The sequence below is a fragment of the Equus asinus genome, chromosome 5, assembly GCF_041296235.1.
Source record: "Equus asinus isolate D_3611 breed Donkey chromosome 5, EquAss-T2T_v2, whole genome shotgun sequence".
Taxonomy (NCBI): domain Eukaryota; kingdom Metazoa; phylum Chordata; class Mammalia; order Perissodactyla; family Equidae; genus Equus; species Equus asinus.
Genome location: NC_091794.1, coordinates 11,891,706 through 11,914,326, shown reverse-complemented (window position 1 = coordinate 11,914,326; position 22,621 = coordinate 11,891,706). Strand labels below are relative to the sequence as shown.

Genomic DNA, 22,621 nt, shown 5'->3' with positions numbered 1-22,621 from the left:
AGAAAAACTATGTAAACAATAATTGGTTCCTTGAGTAAATCAATAAAATTGATAAACCTCTAACAGGACAGATCAGGAAAATAGGAAGCAAATTACCACTATCAAAGAGGGGTGAAATCACTACAGACACTACAGATATTCAAAGGATAATATGGGAATATTCTGAGCAACTTTATGTCAATAAGTTTAACAACTTTGATGAGAGGGACAAATTTCTTGAACAACATGAACTACCAAATTCACTCAACAGGAAATAACTTGAATAGCCTTTTATCTATTAGAGAATTCAATTTTGTGGTTAAACGTTCCCAATTATCAGATACATTTGATGCATAAAACTTAAAATAGGGGCCAGCCCGGTGGAGCAGTGGTTAGGTTCTCACATTCCTCTTCTCGGCGGCCCAGGGTTCACTGGTTCGGATCTCGGGTGCAGACATGGCACTGCTTGGCATGCCATGCTGTGGTAGGCATCCCACATATAAAGTAGAGGAAGATGGGCACAGATGTTAGCTCAGGGCCAGTCTTCCTCAGCAAAAAGAGGAGGATTGGCAGTAGTTAGCTCAGGGCTAATCTTCCTCAAAAAAAAAGAAAACTTAAAATATTATTGAATGGAATTCAAATGATACAAACCAGACACAAAAAATTCAAATATTTCTAGGGGCTGGGTAAATACACTGTAAGTGAATGACATGGAATCGTTGTAGGAAAAAATAACTGCCAAAAATACAATCAGACTTTATTTTTACTCAGCCATAGCATGCATAGAAATGTAACATAATATAAACACATATAAAAGCAGAGATTTTATTTTAATTTGAAAATTAAAACAAAGTCAACATATAATTCTTAATTAATTATTATTTCTTGTGGTTTTTGCCTCTTCTCTAGAATCAGAAAACTAATTCCTTTTCTTCTGCCCTTAGATATTAATATTTCTGTGTGTTTCCTATGGCATTGTGGATAACTTCAAATATTTTACTTTGGCATTGGCATTTAATTTTATACAGATTCATAATGGATAGGAGTTATTGACAAAAGTAGGTATTTCCAAATATGGACCGAATTCTTATACAGCAATGTGCTCTTCCTTCCTCTCTCTTTGCAGGGGTGGCTCCTTCTCATTGTTCAGTTCTCAGAATTAAAATTTCCTCTTCAGAGATGCCCTTTCCCCATCATTATTTTTCATTCTTCTATTTTCTTAATAGTATTTTTTTTACTGGTAGCTGCCCTTTTCTTTGTTAACCTGATATTCAACTGTTCCACTCGTCTGTAATTTCAGTGGAGGCAGGGTCTCTGTCTGTTTCCCTCATGATTGTACACCAGTGTCCAACTTAGTGCCACACTACAGCAGGAGCTCAACAAAGAGTTGAAGAGAGTGAACAGAATCCACTAAGCTCTAGAGAGAGGCCAACACTGATGGCTGACATGTACTATTGTCTCAGTCAGTGAGGATTTGAGACTCAATTAAAAGTCCTATTCCAAATGGACAAAGATAACAGAACTTTTTTTTAAATAACTTTTTGGAGGAGAATTTAGGAGCATTTATCATAATTTAAATTGGACACACACTTTGACCAAACTCTTGACCTTTCAGCAATGCGTGTTCTAGAGACTCACAGTATACACCTTTTAAAGCCGCAGTTCCTTTCCTAGGCGTTTAGCCTAAAGAAGTAGTTAGACAAGCACCCAAACACACACGCAGATGCATTCTCATTACAATATTATTTGTAAAAGCAAGAAACAGAAATTGGAAATGAGCTAAATGTACTTTAAAATTATTTAAATAAATTCTGAGTCATTAACGAGATGCTCTGCAGGTGTTAAATGACAACATATAACTGCATTTAGTTATAGTTGAAAATAACAGTGAAAATAAATTCAGAATATATTGTTAGGTGAGAAAAGTTTAAATAATATGTATAAGGTTATCATCCCCTATTTTTGGTTAAAAATAAAAAAAAGAAACAACTAATGTATATACACGGGCATACCCAGAAAAATATCTAGAAGGATATATAGAAAGTTGCTCATAGTGATTATCTCTGGCTAGTTGAATATCTAAATTCTTTTTGATACTTGTTTATTGTAACAAGGAGCATGCGCTAATTTTATAACAATTTTTAAAACTAATAAAGATATTTCCATTTGAGAAAAGTATTTCTTAAGAAGATTATCCCACTTCTCTTAGAAATATATTTGAATGGCTCCCACACCTTCAATCAGAAATTTCTTCCAATTATGGAGTGTTTCACATTGAAGAAAAAGAAGAAATGTTTTTAAAAAGTTGACTTTTATTTTTCTTTCAACATGTTCCAGAACACAGCTTTTCTTAAAATATTTTTTTGTTTTATTTCATTGAGTTTTAAGTATTGTCCGTGAAGTTGTGACTTTATTCATTATCAGGCTCAATTTGCAAACTAGATTTTATTTTGCATTTTGCTACTTAGGCATTTTTAAGTGAATTCACATAACTAATTTTCCTGGCATTACATTTGGCGTGTACAAACAGACACTCTGGATAAGAGGAAAGTCACCATATCACCACCAAACGATCAGGCTGTCACCCAGCTAAATCACAGTGTGTCATATGGGAATTTCATTTTCTTTGACAAAGATCTCCAATAAGAGCTGAATCATTGAGCTAGATCAGAGTCCAGCTAGTTCACAGGTTCTTTCTTCGCACGAATCAATCCGAACAGCCTGATGGGATCATCATGGATGTTTTCCTCTTCTTCCTGGTCCTCGGGTGCAAAACTATCAACCAAAGCAGTCATAGAAAGGCTGGCATCCGTCGCGTGTAACTGCTCATCTTCAACCTTGCCTGGCAAATAAGGATCGTGTTTCCTGGGCTTTCTGCGCTTCCCCTCAAGGCTGTGCTCCAGGGAGGAGTAGAACATCTGTGCTTCATTGGTTGCCTAAAAAGAAAGGCATGTCAGGTTTTCATTGCTAGCCCATTCTTTAACTTTGATGACTTCTAGGGATTTCTAAGTCCTATGAAAAACCAGCAGCTTGTTTCTGGGCTTCAGCTACCTTGCTTTGCCAAATCTGTCAGTTAGGATGATAACAAAAAACAATAGTCAGCTCAAGACTTTTGAGTGGAAAAAAATGCTTAGATGAAATTTGTGTGTGCATATTTTTATTTTTTTCTCGTACTCAAATCATACACGAACGTTTTAGATGGACTCTCACGTGCCTCTCCCTGCCTCCCTCTCAGGTGGCCCTTGCCCCGTGTTGCTCTTACCAAGGAACAATCCTCTAACTCGTTAAACGGGGAACAAGCATGACAGGAAGGAATTTCATAAATCACAAAGTCTATGTTACGCGTGCTTAAGAATTGGTCATTTGGTGGCACTCACAAAAGTCCCCAATATTTCTACATTTTGACATTCAGAAGTATAAAGATAAGTGTCCATTTATGGGATAGCATCTGGCAAGAATTACATTTCCCATCTTCCCTGTTATTTCCTTCTTGCCCGCCTGTCCCCAGGTCCCCTGAAGCCCATTTTAGGCTGGCCTTGGAGATATTCGTTTGTATCCAAGAGGGTCTGGCGGTCCTCTCTGGCCTGGCGCCGGGTCAATACTAGAATAAGGACAGGAGACCAGGGAAACTTGAAGTGATAGGCTTGAAGGCAAGACCTTGAATTTGGTGTTGGCAAGCCTAGGGACTGAATCCCGGCTCTGTCACATACTGATTGTGGGACCTTGAGCAATTTCTCAAAACTATTTGGGTCTCAGTTTTCTTGCTCATAAACTGAGAGTACCTATCACACAGTGTTATGAGTAAAAAGAGATAAAATATGTGGAAGCTATAACCACTGTCCAAAAGTAAGATGCTAAAACTTTAGGACAGTCATTAAATAAACCAAAAACTTCTGTATTAAGGATTTACTTTAAGAGGACGCCAAAATTGAATCAATTTGTGGGGGCAGGAAGCAACCTTTAGATTAACAAAGCCCCTAACGCATTGGTAAGCATCTCCCTGTTGCATTCATTTTTTTTTTTTCTTTTTTTGAGGAAGATTAGCCCCAAGCTAACATCTGCTGCCAATCCTCCTCTTTCTGCTGAGGAAGACTGGCCCTGAGCTAACATCTGTCCCATCTTCCTTTACTTTATATGTGGGACACATGCCACAGCATGGCTTGCCAAGCGGTGCCATGTCCACACCTGGGATCCCAATCGGTGAACCCCAGGCCGTCAAAGTGGAACACATGCACTTAACTGCTGCGCCACAGGGCCGGCCCCTGTTGCACTCATTTTCATGCTAAAAGTTAAATGTCTTATATTCTCTACCAGGCAGAAGAGAGGGTTCCATTTCCAACCTATCTGGTATCTTTGTCTGACTTTTTATTCCTAAAATAGTCATTTCTGGGAAATTGCAACAGTTGCCTAACTGGTAACCTTGCTCTAGTCCCTTCTCTCTGCCAGTTAGCCCGTATCCTGTCTTCAAATTATCTTCCTAAGGCACAACTTTCATATTTTTACCATCCTGTCTCCAAAATTTTAGCCTATGGACTAACATCCAAATTTCATCTCCCAACACTCAAGGTTTTCTGTGCTTGTGCTCTACCTTTTCAATTTTGATTCCCACCTCCCCCATACATAGACGCTGTATTCCAAGGTTCCACTGGACAGTTGGCTGCTTCCTGCACAGACCTCCTGCTTTCACCTGCTTTGCCTTTGCCCGGACAGACAGAGGAGATGTCAGTGACATTCAAATACAACCAGAAGGCGCCCAGTAAGTCAAACAGTGGATACCTTTTTTGTCTGTCCAGCATTTTGCTGTATCCTTTTTCTTCGATAAGTTCCCCATATTCCTTTGGGAAATTCCTCTCCTCTATCTGGTCCTTGAGAGACCGTCAATGACAGTGCTGTAGCCCAAGGCCAGCACAGAACTAAGCATGTGACCTCGGCTGGAACCAATCGCACAACCCATCCCCCGGCAACAGAAGTTGGCCCAGGAGTGGACATGTGACTCCAGCAGAACCAGTTAAAAGGCATCTTTGGGATTAATGCACAGATGCAGGAATAGCAAAGGTGTTTTTTCCTGGGGCTGGGAGGAAGAAAACTGGGTCTGCTAGCAGCTTGCCCAGCCTCAATGGAAGAGTCTGTACAGACGAGAATGAAGAAGAAATGGGGAGAGTTCCCATATTCAGCCATCTCAAAAACAAAATACACCCTTATCTCTCCCTGTTACATGAGCCAGAAACATCCCTTTTATGCTGAAGTGATTTGAATTGGGTGTCTGCACTTACAGCTGAAAGCATTCCAAATAGTATATGTCTGGTCAACAGTTGGTCAACTTTATCAAATACTGCAGAGTTCAAAGAATGGCTGAGAAAGACCACAAATTGTACATGTACCAGTCACTTGTGACTTCCAGAGTGTTGTTTCAGTTGAATGGATGGGTGGAGAATATATAGCCAGTGGTGAAAGAATGTGGATCTATGGAAAGAAATGGAAACAGTGGAGGAAAGTAAGAGTTTAAGAATTAGTGAGAAAAACAAATTGAAGTAAAGTTTTCCTGTGATGTTTGTTTTATTTTTAGATATTAGGGTGACTTGTGCATACGGTAGGTAAATAGTAATGATTCATTTAAAAAATGGAAAATGCAGACAAATCACTGAAAGAGCAAGATCTTGAAAGAAATAGGAGAAATGGTCAAGAGCATAAGTAGGAATATTGGCTTTGGAAAGGAGAGAGGATGCTTCTGACATAGGAAGGGAAAGGAGAGAGAGGCCACAGATTTTGACACGAAGATGAGAAAAGGAGTAAGCCTAAACTTACGTCTCTCACATTTTTCAGGATATGGAAACTGATGTGGACTCATTTTATTACTAGGTTTCCTGATTAACTCTTCCTAGTTAGTAGACTGAGATATTGAAATAACAACTTCTCACCTGTACACCTCATTTTCAAAGGGCAAGGAGCTTATTTCCATTTTTCCAACAAACATTTTATCCCTCAAGCTTTATGCATAATATTGTAGATTCCTTCTGCTTTTGTAGTTGACCAAAGTAACAGAGTAAGCATTGTAGTAGCAAACTAGGTAGTGTTTTTGATGATAATGATCATTCTAATAAAATGGAATTGAGCAAATATAGAGAGATTATTTCTAATTTGTGAAACTAAATTTGTGAGAAGGGTATAATAGAATTAAAGACTAGTCTCCTTAGAAGAATCTTCAAATATATAATTTATAAAATAGCAGACTTTAAAAGACATTTTAAGGCTTTGCACAATTGCAACTTGCATAAACACCAGATGCAGCTCAAATAAAGCTGGCCTGTCCAATTCATGTGTATTAAATAGTAACTTCTATTGGGAATTCTCATTTCTTTCACAGCTAAGGTGCTGTGATCTCTCCATTTCAGATGGTGTGGTTACATTTTAACCTTCTTTGAGAGGTTTTCTTTTTCTTTTCATGGATTTAGCAGATCATACTGTAACGTGCAGTTTTTCACACCTTTTATCTAAAAATAAATTTTATAGTAAGTTGAACATCAGATGATGGATTTGACCATCAGAGGGCGACTCTACATTTTGCTTAAACCTCGCCACATCTTGGTTTCTTAATAAAAATGTCAAGAATTCCGATTTCTTAGGGGATTCATATAAAAAAGGAGAAGAAAATTCTTGCTTAGTGGGAAGTTTCGAAGGTGCAAACCATCTTAGGGAGGAGAAACTTTTCTGCTAGGTGGGACTAAGTTTAGATTCCGTCTCCCCCCTTGGCACTGAGCACTTAGGGTAAGTTCTTCAGGCTTTACAAGCCCCTGTCTAGGGGGAATAACAAGGCTGCCTCCCTCATAGGAATCTGAGAAGATAATGCCTATAAAGCACATAATTGAAGGCCTGACACACAACAGCCGCACAGGAAATGCTGGTCCTGGGACCATTTCCAGGGAGTAGCAAGAGAGCACACAACTGAGGGGACAAGATCTGGGAGGAGAGGGAAGAAGAACGATTTTAACAGAGATTTCTAACACTTCAGCAGCATATAGGCTAGAAATTGTGAATGGCTTTCGATGAAATCAGTGCTCTGTCAGAAAAGACTGCACTGATTTTATAGGAAAAGGAGAAACTACCCATTTCTTCTTGGGTTTTTATGTGTTTCTGCTTAGACTTTGTTTAGACCTATCCCCACATAAGCCATGTGAAAATTTCTTACCATAAGAGCACAGCCATAGGACTTGTATTAAAATGTACATTCATTTGCTTTGTAAAGTAGAAGTATGGTCTTTTATTTCCAGCTAATTTATCTTTTAGCTAAAGGTCTTTCTCTCCCGCCTCCCATAAATTCCTGACATCTAGCTCTTGTGAGCATCATGCCTGTGTCAACTGTTGTATTCATCTCTGTGATGCACACACTTTTTTCAATCTGAAAGAAAAAGCTTACTTAACTTAGGAGAATCCACTTTTCTTTCAAAGTGATTGTAATTACAAACGTGTAATTGTACATATTTTTGACTCTTCGAGTGTGGTTCTGAGTATATTTATTTGCCTTTGAGTTTCCCTTGAGAGCTCAGGTCCCAGAACTTGACACCAGTTCAGACTGAAAGTTCCTAGCAGGCTGCTTCAGGCGTGCATCGGAATGCGCTGCTTTCCTGCTTTTGAAACATGGGGCTGTGCTGTGATCGACGCTGAGCTTGACCTTTGATACAGAAAACAAAACTCACCTGTGCAGGTGTGGGAGCTGCTCGCAGTTGATTCACAGATCTCTCTGGTCGGGCTTTCATTTGCTCATAGCAGTTTTCATCCATTGGTTCTTGGGAGTTGAAAAGATCATGATTTACCAAGGAAAAATGAAAAATGCCGACACAAATAAAAATACATGACCCAAATGACATTTTGCTATAAATATGAAACCCCCAAGAATCGTTTGACCAGCTATCTCATGGGGATGCAAAAAGGTAAGGAAGCACAAGCTGCTCTCTGCATATCAGACGGTGGAGAAGTCTGTTTCCCCACAGCATTAACGATAAGACAAAAAGGTCACTTGGGATATGGACTAGATTCTCTTAATTTTTATATACCATTGCAGAACACGACCGTCTCAACTTCCAACACCATTTAGATGTTGCAGAGATCCCGTGAGCTGAAGGATGGCCTACGTTCTCTTCTATTTAGGTATGATGGCAAGTGGTGTGTGGTGGCGTAGCGCCCAGTGCACATACATTGGTGATGACAGTTTGATAATTTTCTCCATGACTAAGAAGTTTTACTCAGAGGCATTTTAAACCCTATATCCTATTTTTGAAAAAGAGGATTTAGATTATGGTTTTTGCTCCCTAAATCAGTGAAGGACAGTTCAGCCAGGCTGTCCAGAGGGTCTGAACCAGTGGAATGCCAGTCCTAAGGATCTGGTGTTTTGTGCAGGTCCAACAGCCAGCAGACCTGCCTCATTTCATCTTGTGGGGACAGGCTTATTGACTCATCCCTACCTTTCTTCCCCCAGATATGCCATTTAAAAGGGAGAGGAAAGAGAGATAGTGACTTGTAGGATGGCCAGCAACCTAGCAGAAATGTGGATTGAACCAATTTGACCCATAGAAAAAAAGACATATCTACTCTAACACAAGGTACCTCAAAATCATTCAACTGTTTCCGAAAATCAACACAGAGAAAGGTCCATAGAGTGGTGTCCCAAAGCATGGTCCGTGGAAAACATGCATTAGAATCACCACGGAAATTTTCTACACAGCAGATTCCTAAGCTCTATCCTGAACCTACTCAATCAGAGCCTGTGGGAGTGATACCGGTGCTCACTTAGATACGGAAATTGTAGACACAGTGCGCTGTGAGCCGCCAGAGTGTAAGCATTTAAGTCCTCAAATATTACACATGGGCACCACGATTCTGGAAGGGGAAACAGGAGGGGAGGGCAAGTTATTTTTAATAGTATATTCCTGAAAAATAATTTCCGATTCCTCAGAGTGCAGAGAGTAGAGGATACTTTACAATGGAGGGAAAGATAAAAATTAAATAAATTCTTGAATCCTTTAAAATTCTCACACTCTTCCTTAAGGAGAATTCCATACTGTTTTGATCTATAGAGATTCAGATACATTTAGTCCATTACTGGAAATCTCTGTATTCAAGACTCAGAGATTAATAGGAATTACCCCCAAGTCTCCTCTCATGAATTAAGTGAAGTGCTTGCATGGCAAGGATGGAGTTAAATACCAGCATTACCCTCATGCCTTCTCTCATCACAGCTCTGAGATTGGATCACAGAGGTCTGTTTTCAGGAATTTACGGGCATTTTGATTTTGGGTGGTTGAGATGCTTCAAGTAATGAGCGATGCTGGGAATTGAAGCGTACTTGTTTCACCAGAACAAAAATGAAGAAGCATTCAGTGGGGATTTGGCTCTTTCCCTACTTGCCATCAGTGTAGCCCTTAGTGTGCTACTTAAAAAGAATGAGTTAAAACAGGGGACACCAGGGAACAGGTTCATTGTTCCAGATTATTGACTGTAGATTTGCTTTTGTATACAGAGCACACAGCACTGTTCCCCTGGGCCATTTTCTGTTCTAGAAATAACTTTATTTCATAGAATTCTGTGTGTGTCAGAGTTCATGGTAACAGAGTCTTCCTGTATGCTCATTACTACTAAAGTGAAGTGAAGAGGTTGGAGAAAAACAGGATGTTGATTTACACTGAATATTGCGACACGATTTACACCTCGCGGCTTCGTAGAGCTAAATAACATGCTGAAGAGACTTGAATTTATGGTTTCTCTTGGGATATTTAAACATGATTGTGACCAAAAATAAGCCACCTCAAATTCTTTGTGGCATTAAGTGGGGGGAATAAATTTATAGATAAATTTCTAGAAAAATACAACTTACCTGGGATCACATTATCTAAGTTACCATAAATGGGTGTGTCTTCAATGTAATACTCATCCTCCCTATAATAAGGAAAAATAATTTGCTGTATTAGAATCCACTTGGCACATAGTTCTGAACTAATTTCTCAGCTAAATTCAATACTGGGTAAACTGTTGCGTGTTCTTGTTCAGCCTCGGCCAACCAAGGTAGATATATTTAGGTGTGAGTGAGTGAGGGAACATGAGCGTGTGTACACACCTGCCTGCACGTGTGTGTGTAAATTTAAACGTTGGTTTTTGGACCTTCTTCCAGGGAATAATGATAGCAAATACTTATCTAGCATTTACCATTTGTCAGATGCAACTTGAAGTGCATTTTATATATTCACTCATTTAATTCTGACAACAATCCAACCAGACAGGCACTATAGCCTCCCCTTTGTACAGATAAGGAATCTGAGGCACAATTTGCTGAGGGCCACAGGAATAGCAAGTAGCAGAGCCGCGATTAGAATCTAGGTTACCTGTGCCCTTAACTATACATTGTACTCCTTGCTTACTTGCCCTGACTATCACTCAGAGCCATCCCCTGAAACTATGTTCACGAAGTAAATATTAATTGACAGTGATGTTTAAAAAATATAAGGCCAAAGACTCAGCTTGGTAGATGCAGTAAAATGACTGATCACCTATTACACCCAGATGCGGTGCTAAGAAATAAGCCAGACAGAGAAAGAAAAACACTGCATGATTTCACTCATATGTGGAAGAGAAACAAACACATGGACAAAGAGAACAGATTAGTGGTTACCAGAAGGGAAGGGGGTTGGGTGATGGGCGAAAGGGGTAAAGGGGCATATATGCATGGTGACAGGTAAAAACTAGACTACTGGTGGCGAACATGATGCAGTCTATATAGAAACTGATCTATAATCGTATACAGCTGAAATTTACACCATGTTATAGGCCAATACGACCTCAATAAAATAATTTTTTTTAAAAGACCCAGGGAAATTCTGCAAAAATATTATTATTCTACCCACTTCACAGGGGAGAAGTCTGAGATTCAGACAGATTAACATATTTCCCCTAGCCTCATGTGTAACATGGGCAATAACTACCAATTATGAAAGCTTCTCTTTATGCCAGTGCTCATTCAACCCTCAGGACAGCCCGACAAGGCACATCTTTTTATCCCCACTGTGCACATAAATAATTTGCAGCTCATAGAGGTAAATTGTCCAAAGACACACAGAAGGTAACTGGCAGTGACAGGATTGTAATGCAAGTCTGCTCCTAAAGCCCTGAACACTGTTTGCTCTCGATGCTTGATTAAATTTCCTTACAACCTCATCTAAGTAATGCTATTAGGATTACAGTAGACACCCCACCATTGTCACCAGACAGTGATGATGGCCCTGGTGACCAGCTTTCACAATGGCAGGCCAGGAACAGAGAAACATAGGCAGTGAGAGTGGCATTTCATAAAATAGTAGCAACTGCTTCAACTTTGAGATTACATTTCACCAAGAGCTGGAGGGAATCACATCAAAAGAAAAAAGAACTTTTATCTCAAGGCATAAAACCTATATTACTCCCCATGCTTCCGCGAGAAGACACAGTATATGTAAATAATAAGTAGGTGTCCTTAAAAAAAGTAGCAGACCAAATGATACCTGTACGAAATGGTTTGAAAAGTCCAGATGCTGGCATGTATTTCACTTATCTGCTAACAAAGGAGCTCATCTGTAACCTTTCTTTTCATCAGTAATTCAATACAGCTTAATACTGGGATACAAAGTCGGCCCTGCTCCTGTTTTTTCTCTGGCTACGCAGAGAGTAGAATAGCAAAAGGTGAAGAACTTTTAATAAGACAATCCATCCATTTTCCTAGTCCGCATGGATAGTAGATACAACCTGCAAATGATAAATCATGTCCAAAAAATGAGCATCGTTTCATTCCCTATGAATGAAAATAAGATGTGATTTATAATGCAGTGCCCTGTGTCTACAGGCAGGTCTCAAATGATTAATCATCTCAAATAAACCATTATAAAGGAGCAGTTGCCTAAGCAACAAATTAAAAATTATGTTTTTACTTAGCAATTGCCAAATAGCTCCAGCCTATTGCAAATATCTTATAAACTTCAAGCACAAATGTTTGGCAGTGTTTTCTGTGGAAGACTAATTACTATTAAGAATTAATAAATAAGCCCATATCCTAGAGGTTAATGAACCTCTGCATTTTGGGCCAGATCAGATTCCCCATTGCTCTGAACATGTCTGAAATGGTCTTCTAACCAATAAGCACGTTTACTCACACTCTAAAATTTAAAATCATATTGACTGTATCTTTCACTAGGGTTTAAATTTTCTACTTTCATTTACATTTTCTCTAGCCTCTACTTTTAAAGTTTTTATTTATACTTTATCATTATTTTATTGTGAAGTTCTTTTCAGAAAAATGCCTCAAATACTTTATTATCTAAGTAGATTAAATAAGTAAATTTAATTTTTAAAAAATCATTACTTCCGCCTGGGTGACTTTGGATGTAAACTCTGAATTTCAATTTCCTTATTTATAAAACAAGGATATTAAACTATTTAATGCTTATTATTCTTTTCAGCTCCCAAATTCTATGACATAAATGTAGGCTTCCAATATCCAAATAAAAATGAAAGATATTTCTAAAAAACTCAATGAAGCTATTTTAAGGGGCTAGAAAGTTGTCTGAGGAAAGAGTAAGCTTAGGGGTCTATCAGAAGTTGGTTTCGGTAAGTGTTAACCTGATTTGCTTAATAGATATTTCTCTGAATAGGCAAACATATAAATCTGGGCTCCACCAGTGCATAAATGTTATTTAAAGCCAGGAGAGAGGATGAAATTACTACAGAATGAGTATAGATAGAGAAGAGGTTCACTAATGAGTCCTGGACGCACTTTAAGGTTCAGGAACCAGCAAAGGAGAAGGAGCTGCTGGTAAGTAAGGAAGAAATGATGGTGCGGCCCAGAGCCTAGAGAAGACAGTGTCTCAAGAAGTAATGAGTGCCAGTGTGTCAGATGTCACAGATGGACTGCGTGCGATGAGACTGAGGTTTGGCCATGTGGATTTCATTGGGGACCTTGACAAGAACTGAGTCAGTGGATGATTGAGGACAGAAGATTGAGGGAGGAAGAGGAGAAGAGGAAGAGAAGCCAGCAGATATGGACAGAATGTAGCTGGAACTTTCAAGTTTTGCTGTAAAGGGTACAGAGCAATGGAGAGATAGTTATAGGCAATCTAGCATCAAGGGAGCTCTTCTTTTTTGTTTTTTAAGGTATGGGACAATACTGCCTGTTTATATAGTGATGAGAATAATACAAAAGGGATAGAAAAAGCAGTGATGCAGGAGAGCAAAGGGAAAGTAGCTGGAGCCACGTATTCTTGAGTCTACCCTGTTAAATTTTTGCTTTCTTTGGCAGGGGCTGTGCCATAGGTGTGGGTGTCTTAAACTTAGAGTGAGAAGACACCAAAGATAGACCTCTGGTCCAGGGGAAAAGTGTAAAGCTCAGCAATGTTGTGTGTGACCGGGGTTAGTATGACTAGGGTTTGCTAAGAACGAGTACTGCTCCCTATGAGGGGCATGGTTAATGGACTCTCGGAGCAATGATATCTGACACTAAATTTTTATTCTCTTGATCAGTGTTCAAATTCCCTTCTATTATGGCCACTTCTTTGTAAAATCTCTTAAACACAAGGAGCCTATATTGCCAGTGTTTTGGAGCACTTAAAAGGAAGGGTCTTTCGCTAAAGTTTTGGGGGAAAGGAGGCTGGGAAAATCTGCCAGCATGAAGAACTCTAAAGAGATACAGAAAGAATCTTAGAGCAGTGACACAGAGCTAGGGGTGACAAAAGGGCAACCAAGAATAAGATTTTGGCTTAACATCATACTCTCAAGGTCTATCCATGTTGTTGCAAATGGGATAAGGGGTGAGCACGATGAAGTGTACTCAGGAATTGATAAACAATAATTACACCTGAAATTACACAACATTATAAACCATTAGAATCCCAAGAAAATTACTTGAAAGGATCCCAGCCTGCAGAGCCCCAGAAATCCAAGAAATCGTCTTATGGTAGAAGAACAGCTGAGATGAGACATGTTTTCTGATAAAAACACCTTTCAACATCACCCAAGAGCAGACCGCGCAAAAGCCGCTGGGAATTTGTCCAAGTTTTTGAGAGGAACACTCACACTGAGGAGTCACGATAGCCTTAAAGTAATCGTGAACTGAGCTGCTCTCCTAAACTAGAGGAGGAATGTGCTCCAAGGGGGTAGGAATTTTCTTAGACCTTAATTTTCATCCAATAAAGCAGCAGTTTCTTTATCGACTACCCTTTTTAAGGAAAGTATTAAATTATAATCTGGATTTTTCAGATGAAGTTCACCAACGCCCATTTTCTCAACACTACAAACCTAGGAAGTTTGATTAAAATCCAGAATTGTTTGGATCTCAAATCCATGACATTCCCACTGCCTTATCCCCTTAAATATCAGGAAGTGTGTATCTGACTTTCCATTAGATGTAGTTGCTACACTGTCCTTGAAGTAGGTCTGACGGCCCAGTGCAGGAAGTGGGGGTGGGGGGGGTTTCGGGGGGTGGGGGCGGGGCGGGACTCAGGAAGATAAGGTCAGAGAAGAAAATTTCTTTCCCCTCCAGCGTAGCTTCCCACCTGGTGTTGAGTAGAAGCAGGGAGAGGGTGCAATGGGGAATCCTACCCTCAAATCATCCCAGCTCTGAGGAGGCGTCAGGAATTCTAGCCCTGCCCAAGAAAGATAGCCCTTATTTCCACTTGCTGTTTCAATGTTTAAGTTTGAGTGGCTGGAGATTGCTCCAGTTGGTTTGTTTTTATCCTGGAGCCTCCATGCCCCTCCTACAAAGGTAAGTTTAGCTCCCAAACTACACTGTCAGACAAGCTGCAAAACACATACATAAACCTGTGCATTCACACGCCAGCCACTTTTTATAGATAAAATCGGCATTGTATATTGAAGTTTTGCCTAACTGGAGATTTATTACACTGGATAGATTATTAAGTCCTTGAAGGAAGGATGTGCATCCTTCCATCTTTGTGTCTCTATTTTCTAGCACAGTACCTATTTGTTGAATGAATATTTACAGAATGGATGAATATTATAAAAGAACCAGCCTCTTTTCCACGTTTGCCCTACAGCTAAGAGCCTGCCTGCATTTTATCAGTTTTTCCTTCTGACTCTTACCATCCGAATCCAAAAACCACCAACCTAGTCTCCAGCAGAATGATCAAATCACAACACTTTCTATCACATTGTATCTTAATTGCCTTTCAAATGATAAGCATCAAATCAATCGTCAAAGAGGTCAACTTCTACGTGGGTATATAGGATTTTCTTTGTCACATTATTTGTTGTAACCAAATCAGCAAATCACTTTTGACTTGAGCTAATAATGACTTGAAAATTATCTCATGTTATAGAATCCAATGTTAAAAGTAGTCATAAAAATAAAGATTTACTTTTTTGTGTGGGTCTGCCTGCAGCCCAGATCCTGAATCTGCCAGAGACATTTCCACATGGAGAAGAATTTTAAAAAGACCTTTTAGAGGCCAACAAAAAGCTTATAATCTTATCTTACCCAGCAAGAAAGCTTTGTGTTTTTGTAAGCCCTTTCAGCCTTTCAGTCTACATTTCAGAAAGGTCTTGAAGAGTCCTCTAGGAAATTCTCTATATTTAGAGGGTTTTTTTTATCCTAAAAGAGAAATCTCCAATCTAACAACACATTTGGGTCAGAATATATTTTCCAAGAAAATGAAACTTCTTTATTACGATTTATGTCATAAGCCTTTTTTTTTTTTAAAGTATCACACTATACAAATTTCTCTGCAACTAGCTGACTATTAAAGAGAATAAGTTATAAGTATAACTGCATGGTATTTTAGAGTTGATTTATCACATTTCCCTGTTGACTGACATTACCCCTAAAAACAGCACACCATGTGGCATCTTTGTCTATATATGTGTCTATGCATATCTTAAATTTTATTAAGTGTTGCCAGATTCCTTTCCACCCTGGATTCTTAAGGCCACACAATTCCATACATAATGAGACTGCATCCTGGCAATCTGATCTGAATCACAATCTCGGCTGTCTGCTGAAATCAATGAGAATTCTGTAGATACTAGTTTAGAGTCTCATTTTGTCCTTCATTCAGCTCTCTCATTGACTCAGGATGAGTTGGTTACTGGGGCAGATAATAATACTACAGCTTTTAATGTTCAGATGGGAGTAAAGTAATTAAAATTCACTTTTCATTTTATTTTTACCCAAGCGCAACATCCCTGAGCCAAACCTATAAGCAACATAGCACTTGTTACTTTCCCATATTACCTTGGAAACACAATATATAACTCATTTTCTACGTACCGGGAAATGTAGTCATCAGAGAACCTGTATGTTATACCTGAAAGATATTCAAAATAGACAAATTAAAAGAAATGTTGCTACACATTTGTTGAATCTTCCAGAGAGTGTAGTGAGGGGAGCTTTGCATTAATGTCAGTTAACAACTTTGATCAAACCACTCGGCCACCACTGATAGAACTAGAGATCAAGATCTTCCCTGATTCGGGCCAATCGTATTCTCCCTTGGTAACTGGCGATACAAGCAGTGCAGCTTGGAAGTGATGTAGAGCCAGATGTGTGGCCATTTTATGCAGGGGAAACACCAAGCTGAGAACGCTGGAACCTCTGCCCCTGCCTTCCCTGTGGTGCCAGTCCACTGTGGGGCACAGCGCTCCTTCCTGACTTTGAGTTCCATGAAACATGTCTGCCTCCTTCTGAAAAATTTCCTTCTTTGCCCTTGATAACTTGAATAGGCTTTCCTTCCTTACCAAAAAAAAAAAAAAAATCCATAGAAGACAATTTTGTTAATTTATTTGTTTATCTATCTTTGAAGTGTCTTAACATTTCTTGACACATGATCAACAACAGAAAAACGATGCTCAGGAAGTCGCTCTGGTTGTGATTCCATTTCATCCACATGGTGCAAATAGGGGCAAGAAGAGATAGGGGTTCTAGGGAGAAGAGATCAGGAAAAAGTTGGAAACAGTCTCTAAAATTAATCAAAACAGTAGAATGGCTTTTAAAAGAAACAACATGCTTGTCTGCAGTAACAAGACTGACCAGAGACCTGATGTAGGATCGCAAAACCGTGACAAAATTATCTGCCAAGTCTCAGAAAGTGACCCAGCGTTGAGCCTTGAAGGTGGTGGTTCAAAGGCAAATAAAAGGAAGCACTTTTACCTCAAATTAAATATATGATTTCAAAATTGGAAACAATACTTTCAAGAATATATTTTAGTGAAAGACAATTGATTCATAATGAATTATTGAAGGGAATGAAAGGAAATTCAGAGTATAGTTTTAATAATTGAGATCAGTATTATGAAATCTATGTCATCTGTTCATTGGTAAATTTTCTTCGATGTTGAACTGGATGGACGTATATAGTATGATATTTATTATATCTTGATTGTATATTATTTAACCTGGCATTAAATAAAAGCTAAAATCTTGCAAAAGTTATTCCTATAAAAATGAAACCCAGCATTATTTAAGTCTCTGACAATGACTCAGAGACAATAGCAACCAAATGATGATCTTTCAGCTTTAATATATAAATGAACATTGTGTATTGGTAAGGAACTAGCAAAAACATTTCCAAATAATTGAATAAGTCACCAAACAACTACACAGATTATTTTTAGTTAGATTCATGTGCAAGAAAGTTGAGTTAGTCTCGAAAGAGGTCATTAACTCTTAGAGAAACAGTATTGGAACAAATTATTAAAATCATCACATTGGAATATGAAATGGACGTGTCACATGTCAAGGTGTTTGGAAGAATTCTGTGAAGACCAAATGTGAGAAGTTTTTGTAAAACGTATATACCGAGCAGCTGTGAGACCAAAAATGATGAATGTAATCCACTTGGGACAGATCCAAAATACCCCTCTTCTAGCCCACAGGAAATGCCCTACCATCCACTGCATACAAAAGATGTGATTACTTTCAACCGTCGTCAGATTAGACTAGTCTTATGAATATAAATGCACATGGATGTTGGAAGGAGCCTACTGAAGTCTACTGTTGCACATAGCCACAAGTTGTTGGAAGCCCAACAATATCAGAAAGCTTGAGAAACATACATATAATCAATAGGCATAAAAATAGAAATTATTTCATATAGACCAGGAAATTGTAATAAAGTATGTGTTGGCGGCCAGCCCGTGACCAAGTGGTTAAGTTTACATGCTCCACCTCTGCGGCTGGGGTTTCACAGGTTTGGATCCCAGGTGAGGACTCACTCATCAAATCATGCTGAGGCAGTGTCCCACATAGCACAACTAAAATGACCTACAACTAGAATATACAACTCTGTACTGGGGGCCTTTGGGGAGAAGGAAAAAAAAAAGAGGAAGATTGGCAACAGATGTTAGCTCAGGGCCAATCTAAAATAAATAAATAATGCGTTGGTTTCTTTTTGTATGATAGAAATGTTTATACTTGGGTCATTAATTATCATTCAGCTTTGCCTGGAAGTAAAGTGCTTATATAAAAATTTAGTCAAACTTGTACACAAAGCCTGATGTATCATGGAACAAATTCAGAGTGAGAAATCAGAAGACGTTAGAGCAGCTCTTCAATGAATTTGCTGTGTGACAACTTGCAAATCACTTTAAAACTGTGATTCTCAGTTTAGCCCTAAAGTAGGGTTAATAATGCCTATATTTTGTGAGTAGATGTGGACGATAAATGAAACAATTTTTGTAAAAACATTTTAGAAAATGACAAAGTTGTTTTTCAACATTATGCATTCTAAATCCATATCAAATAACAAGTCTCAATTTCATTGTGCCGATTTGAATTGGGAATTCATTTAATGGATAAGCTGAAAACAAACTGATATGAACTTAGATGCTATTTTAAAGGTAAAAGATTTGTAAGTAAAGCTTGATTTGGAATGAAATAACCAAATCTCACCTTTGGCAAAAGAATTGTCCCCAGCTAAGTGTTAAATTGAAAGAAAAGATTAAAAAAACAAAGAAAAAATTTAAAAACAAAATAGTGACATTACTTAAGTAGAATAAGAAAAAACAGGGGTTTTGTAAAAATATTTCCCCAAACAGACTAATATTTAAAAAAAAAAATGTGGCTCTTCCAATTGGAGGTGCGCAGAGTATGAATGTTGCTTCCTGGAAGGCATACTGATATACAGTGTAAAAGGAGAGCTCTGTAGAAAGAAAATGTAGTTGGAAGTATTACCAGCAGAGAAAAGTAAAAAAAGTTTTAGACCAAAAAGTTTTGTGGGAAAAAGGAAGTAGAAGCAACCGTATAAAGGATTCAATATAATAATGCAGTGCTTAGATGGAAAGAACAGGAACTAAAACCATGTGAGGAAGAAAATAATGAGTAAATGACATTATACATAGAGACCAACTATATTGCAAAGTGCCCTGGAAGGGAACTCACAGAGTTCAAGGACGCCACATTCAACACTCCTCTGAGGATTTAAATGTGTAATCTGGAGCTGGACAATCATACTTATGTGGTTTTAGTTTTGCAATCCTTCCTGTGGGAAGTGTGATGGAAGAGGACCTCTTTAAATAGGGGCGTAGTAACCAAATGTTGAAAGGTTACAGCTAAGGAGAAAGGTCAGTAAGCTCAGGCTCCAGAAAAGAACTAGCTCTGTCATGAGGGCTTATAAGTTTGTTTAAAAATAGGGGTGAGCCAGGTGGCGTAGTGGTTAAGTTTCTGTGCTCCACTTCCGTGGCCCAGGATTCACTGGCCTGGATCCCAGGTGTGGACCTACACACCACTCACAAAGCCATGCTGTGGTGGAGTCCCACATACAAAATGGAGGAAGATTGGCATAGATATTAGTCCAGGGACAATCTTCCTCAAGTAAAAAGAGGAAGATTGGCAGGAGATATGAGCTCAGGGTCAACCTTCCTCATCAAAAAGAAAAGGGAAAGAAAGAAATAAATGGCCTGGTTTAAAAGCCACCTAATCATTTCAATGATATTTAGTAAAAAACCAAAAAAAAGCAGTTTTAATTTTGCTACAAAGCTGTTACATTTGCAAGCCTCTGTGAGAGAAGAGCTGGGCGAGTTTCTGCAATCCTCTCCTGTGATTCAGATACGAACACTGCGGTCAGGTGCATGGTGGAGAGGGTGTGAGCAAACATTTGCTTTTATGTTTGCCTCTTTATAGTGCTCACCTTTCCGTGCGCAATACAGAACAAGAAACCACCGCACATGGCTTAAACTCTATCATAAAAATTTTTTGATACATTTTTAATGTGAAAAATGTGCAGATATAGTGATAGGACTTTGATGTATGAGCAAACCATACACTTGTTTACCCTTCTTGTCAAGACAGAGAAGAAAGGTTGGATAAAGAATATTTTGGGGATTTAAAGGAGGAAATCGCTAATGCATTCCTATCAGAAAGAGAAATAAATATAATCCTCCTAAAGAACAGATTTGAACAAAGAATCACATAAAAATGAAAGACTTATTTTGGGGGGAAGGGAGAGCTCCATTTCAAAGCTTCCACCTAGCACTGCTACAGAAAACATCAAGGGCACGCTTATCTGGTCTATCTGATTCAATGTGTAGATATTTTATTGTTGCTGGAATAGAGATTTTCTTCTGTGAGCTATTTAATACGCCAGCAAAATGTACTCACTGAGAGTTCACCAAGTTAGAGTCATATCTTGCAAGTTTCTTAGCCACAAAGAATAGCACAAAGATGTAAAAATAAAAAGTTACATGAGGCCAGATATGGGGCATTGCGTTCCGCAGACCGACTGGTAGGAAAGCTGGCTAATGTGAAGGAATCTCTTCCAGTCTGTCTGTCTGTCTAGGAGAAACAAAGCAGGGAGGAGTCTTCAGGAAGACTGGAAAGGAGCTAATCCCAAACCTACCTGCATCTCTGAGTGAGAAAGGGAGATAGCACTGTTTGCTCATATGAAATAGAAAGGGCAGCAGTTATTACTAATACTTGGAAAAGATGCCAGGAGAACTTGAGATGATTGGGAAGCGGCTGCAGAAAGAAAAAGGGGAGATGAGATGAGAACGAGGGTATGTTTCTGGCATCAGTGACCACTGCTGCAGGGCTAGTCTCAGGTTTGCACACTAACACAGCGCAAGACCCAGGGTTGGGTGCCCCACCTGAGGAGGATGCATTCCTGCTCAAAGAAAATAACTTGCGGTAGGCTAATGTGTAGAACCAATTCCAGGAAAGCCAAGAGAACACTCTCTAAAATGAAGCTGTATGTGACTTAAAGGAACACAACCGTTATTGCTAAAACTCAGGTTATTGTAGACTTGCTAAATAATACAGAGGTGGGGGCAGGAAGTGAGACAGGAGCTGAGGAGGGCTCGCAGAGGTTAGGGATGGTGGGAGCAGCGAAGAAGCCAGAGATAACAGACATTAAAATTAAATCCGGTGACATGTAGCCATAGTAAGCTCTTAACAAATATTTGTGGAACTGAGGGAAGGAAGCACCAGGGCTATCAAGATCAGGGATATGGGCTGTCTCCTGTCCAGGACTGACCTGCTAAGTCCCCAGCACTGTGCTGAGCTATCTATATAATTCTCACAAGAGACCTATGGTCTAGTTGGTAGTTTCTACATTTTCTAGATAAGGAAGCTGAAACTCAGAAAAGTTTTATGACTTGTACAAGATCTCCCAGGTAAATACTGAAAGCAGAGTTCTAATTCTTGTCAAGTTGACTTCAAAAGCCACCATGTTAAAAATAACTGAGGGAACTGAAATTGATTTTTAAAAGTATATCAATGAATGTAAGTTATTACTTCCTATTTGTTTAAAGAAAGTTATTTCCCACCATACTGCTTGTAGGCAATAGACATTTATGACATGGCTGAGGCAGTAAGCGTTTGTACAATTGAAAAGAAAAATAATAAAAGAAATCTGTCTTTAAAAAAATGAAAAAGCCTGCTCTTTTTTTAGTTATGCTACTATCTTTTAGCAGTTGTCAACTAACCATTATACCCAAACAAGTCCCCAAAGGAATTTGTATGGTGGCAAAATGTTGTGAATATGGATCAATAAGTTCCATTGTACAAACTACTAAAAATGAGAATTGGAAAACCCATTTGTTGCCTGGGCCCACACACATCTCCAGAGGATTACTACTGGATCAACGGATGAGTAAAGTACTAGTCCAAATGATTATTCTTGTCCTGGTTTCCACCTTATTTCACCTCCATAACTCTCAATTCACCTTTTTCTAATACAGGTGACAATATAATCTGCATTCATAAAATTTCCTAAAGAAGAAATTAAAATATAGTCATTTGAAGCCATTGCTTAAAGAAAAGTGCTGCTTTTAGCTTATTTTTTTCTACAAAGGAAATTTTTTAAAAAGATATCCGATGATGCGGTGTTCGTGAATCTGACTTACAAGGTTTGTTTGAAAAAACACTTGATTTTAAAAATAATTGATGAAATCACCGCTAATGAAAACACACAGCTTGCCTGGAATTTCATCTTTGGCATAGAAATGGTGTAATAGAGATCTTAAAAAAGTGTTGGGTTCTGGTTGAGGACATTTGGTCAACAATGTAAAAGCAGCGTGTGCTGGTGGAATGTTTTGGACGAAGAATTAGAAAAACAAGTGGGCACTTATCCTTGATTTTGCTATTGATCAGTTATGCTACTTCATTTGCTAGGGCCTCTCATCT

General features: G+C 38.7%; 1 protein-coding gene across 1 annotated transcript in view; it reads right to left on the bottom strand.

Moving 5' to 3' along the window:
• Window positions 1–715: 715 nt before the first annotated feature.
• TRAT1 (T cell receptor associated transmembrane adaptor 1) overlaps window positions 716–22,621 on the bottom strand; it is a 35,238-nt gene continuing 13,332 nt past the window's right edge. The window contains exons 3-6 of the mRNA XM_014858535.3: window positions 16,274–16,310; window positions 9,848–9,909; window positions 7,674–7,762; window positions 716–2,915 (exon numbers count right to left, since the gene is read on the bottom strand). Of these exons, the coding sequence (XP_014714021.1) occupies window positions 2,658–2,915; window positions 7,674–7,762; window positions 9,848–9,909; window positions 16,274–16,310 (446 nt within the window). The 3' untranslated portion in view covers window positions 716–2,657. The remainder of the gene's footprint in view (window positions 2,916–7,673; window positions 7,763–9,847; window positions 9,910–16,273; window positions 16,311–22,621) is intronic.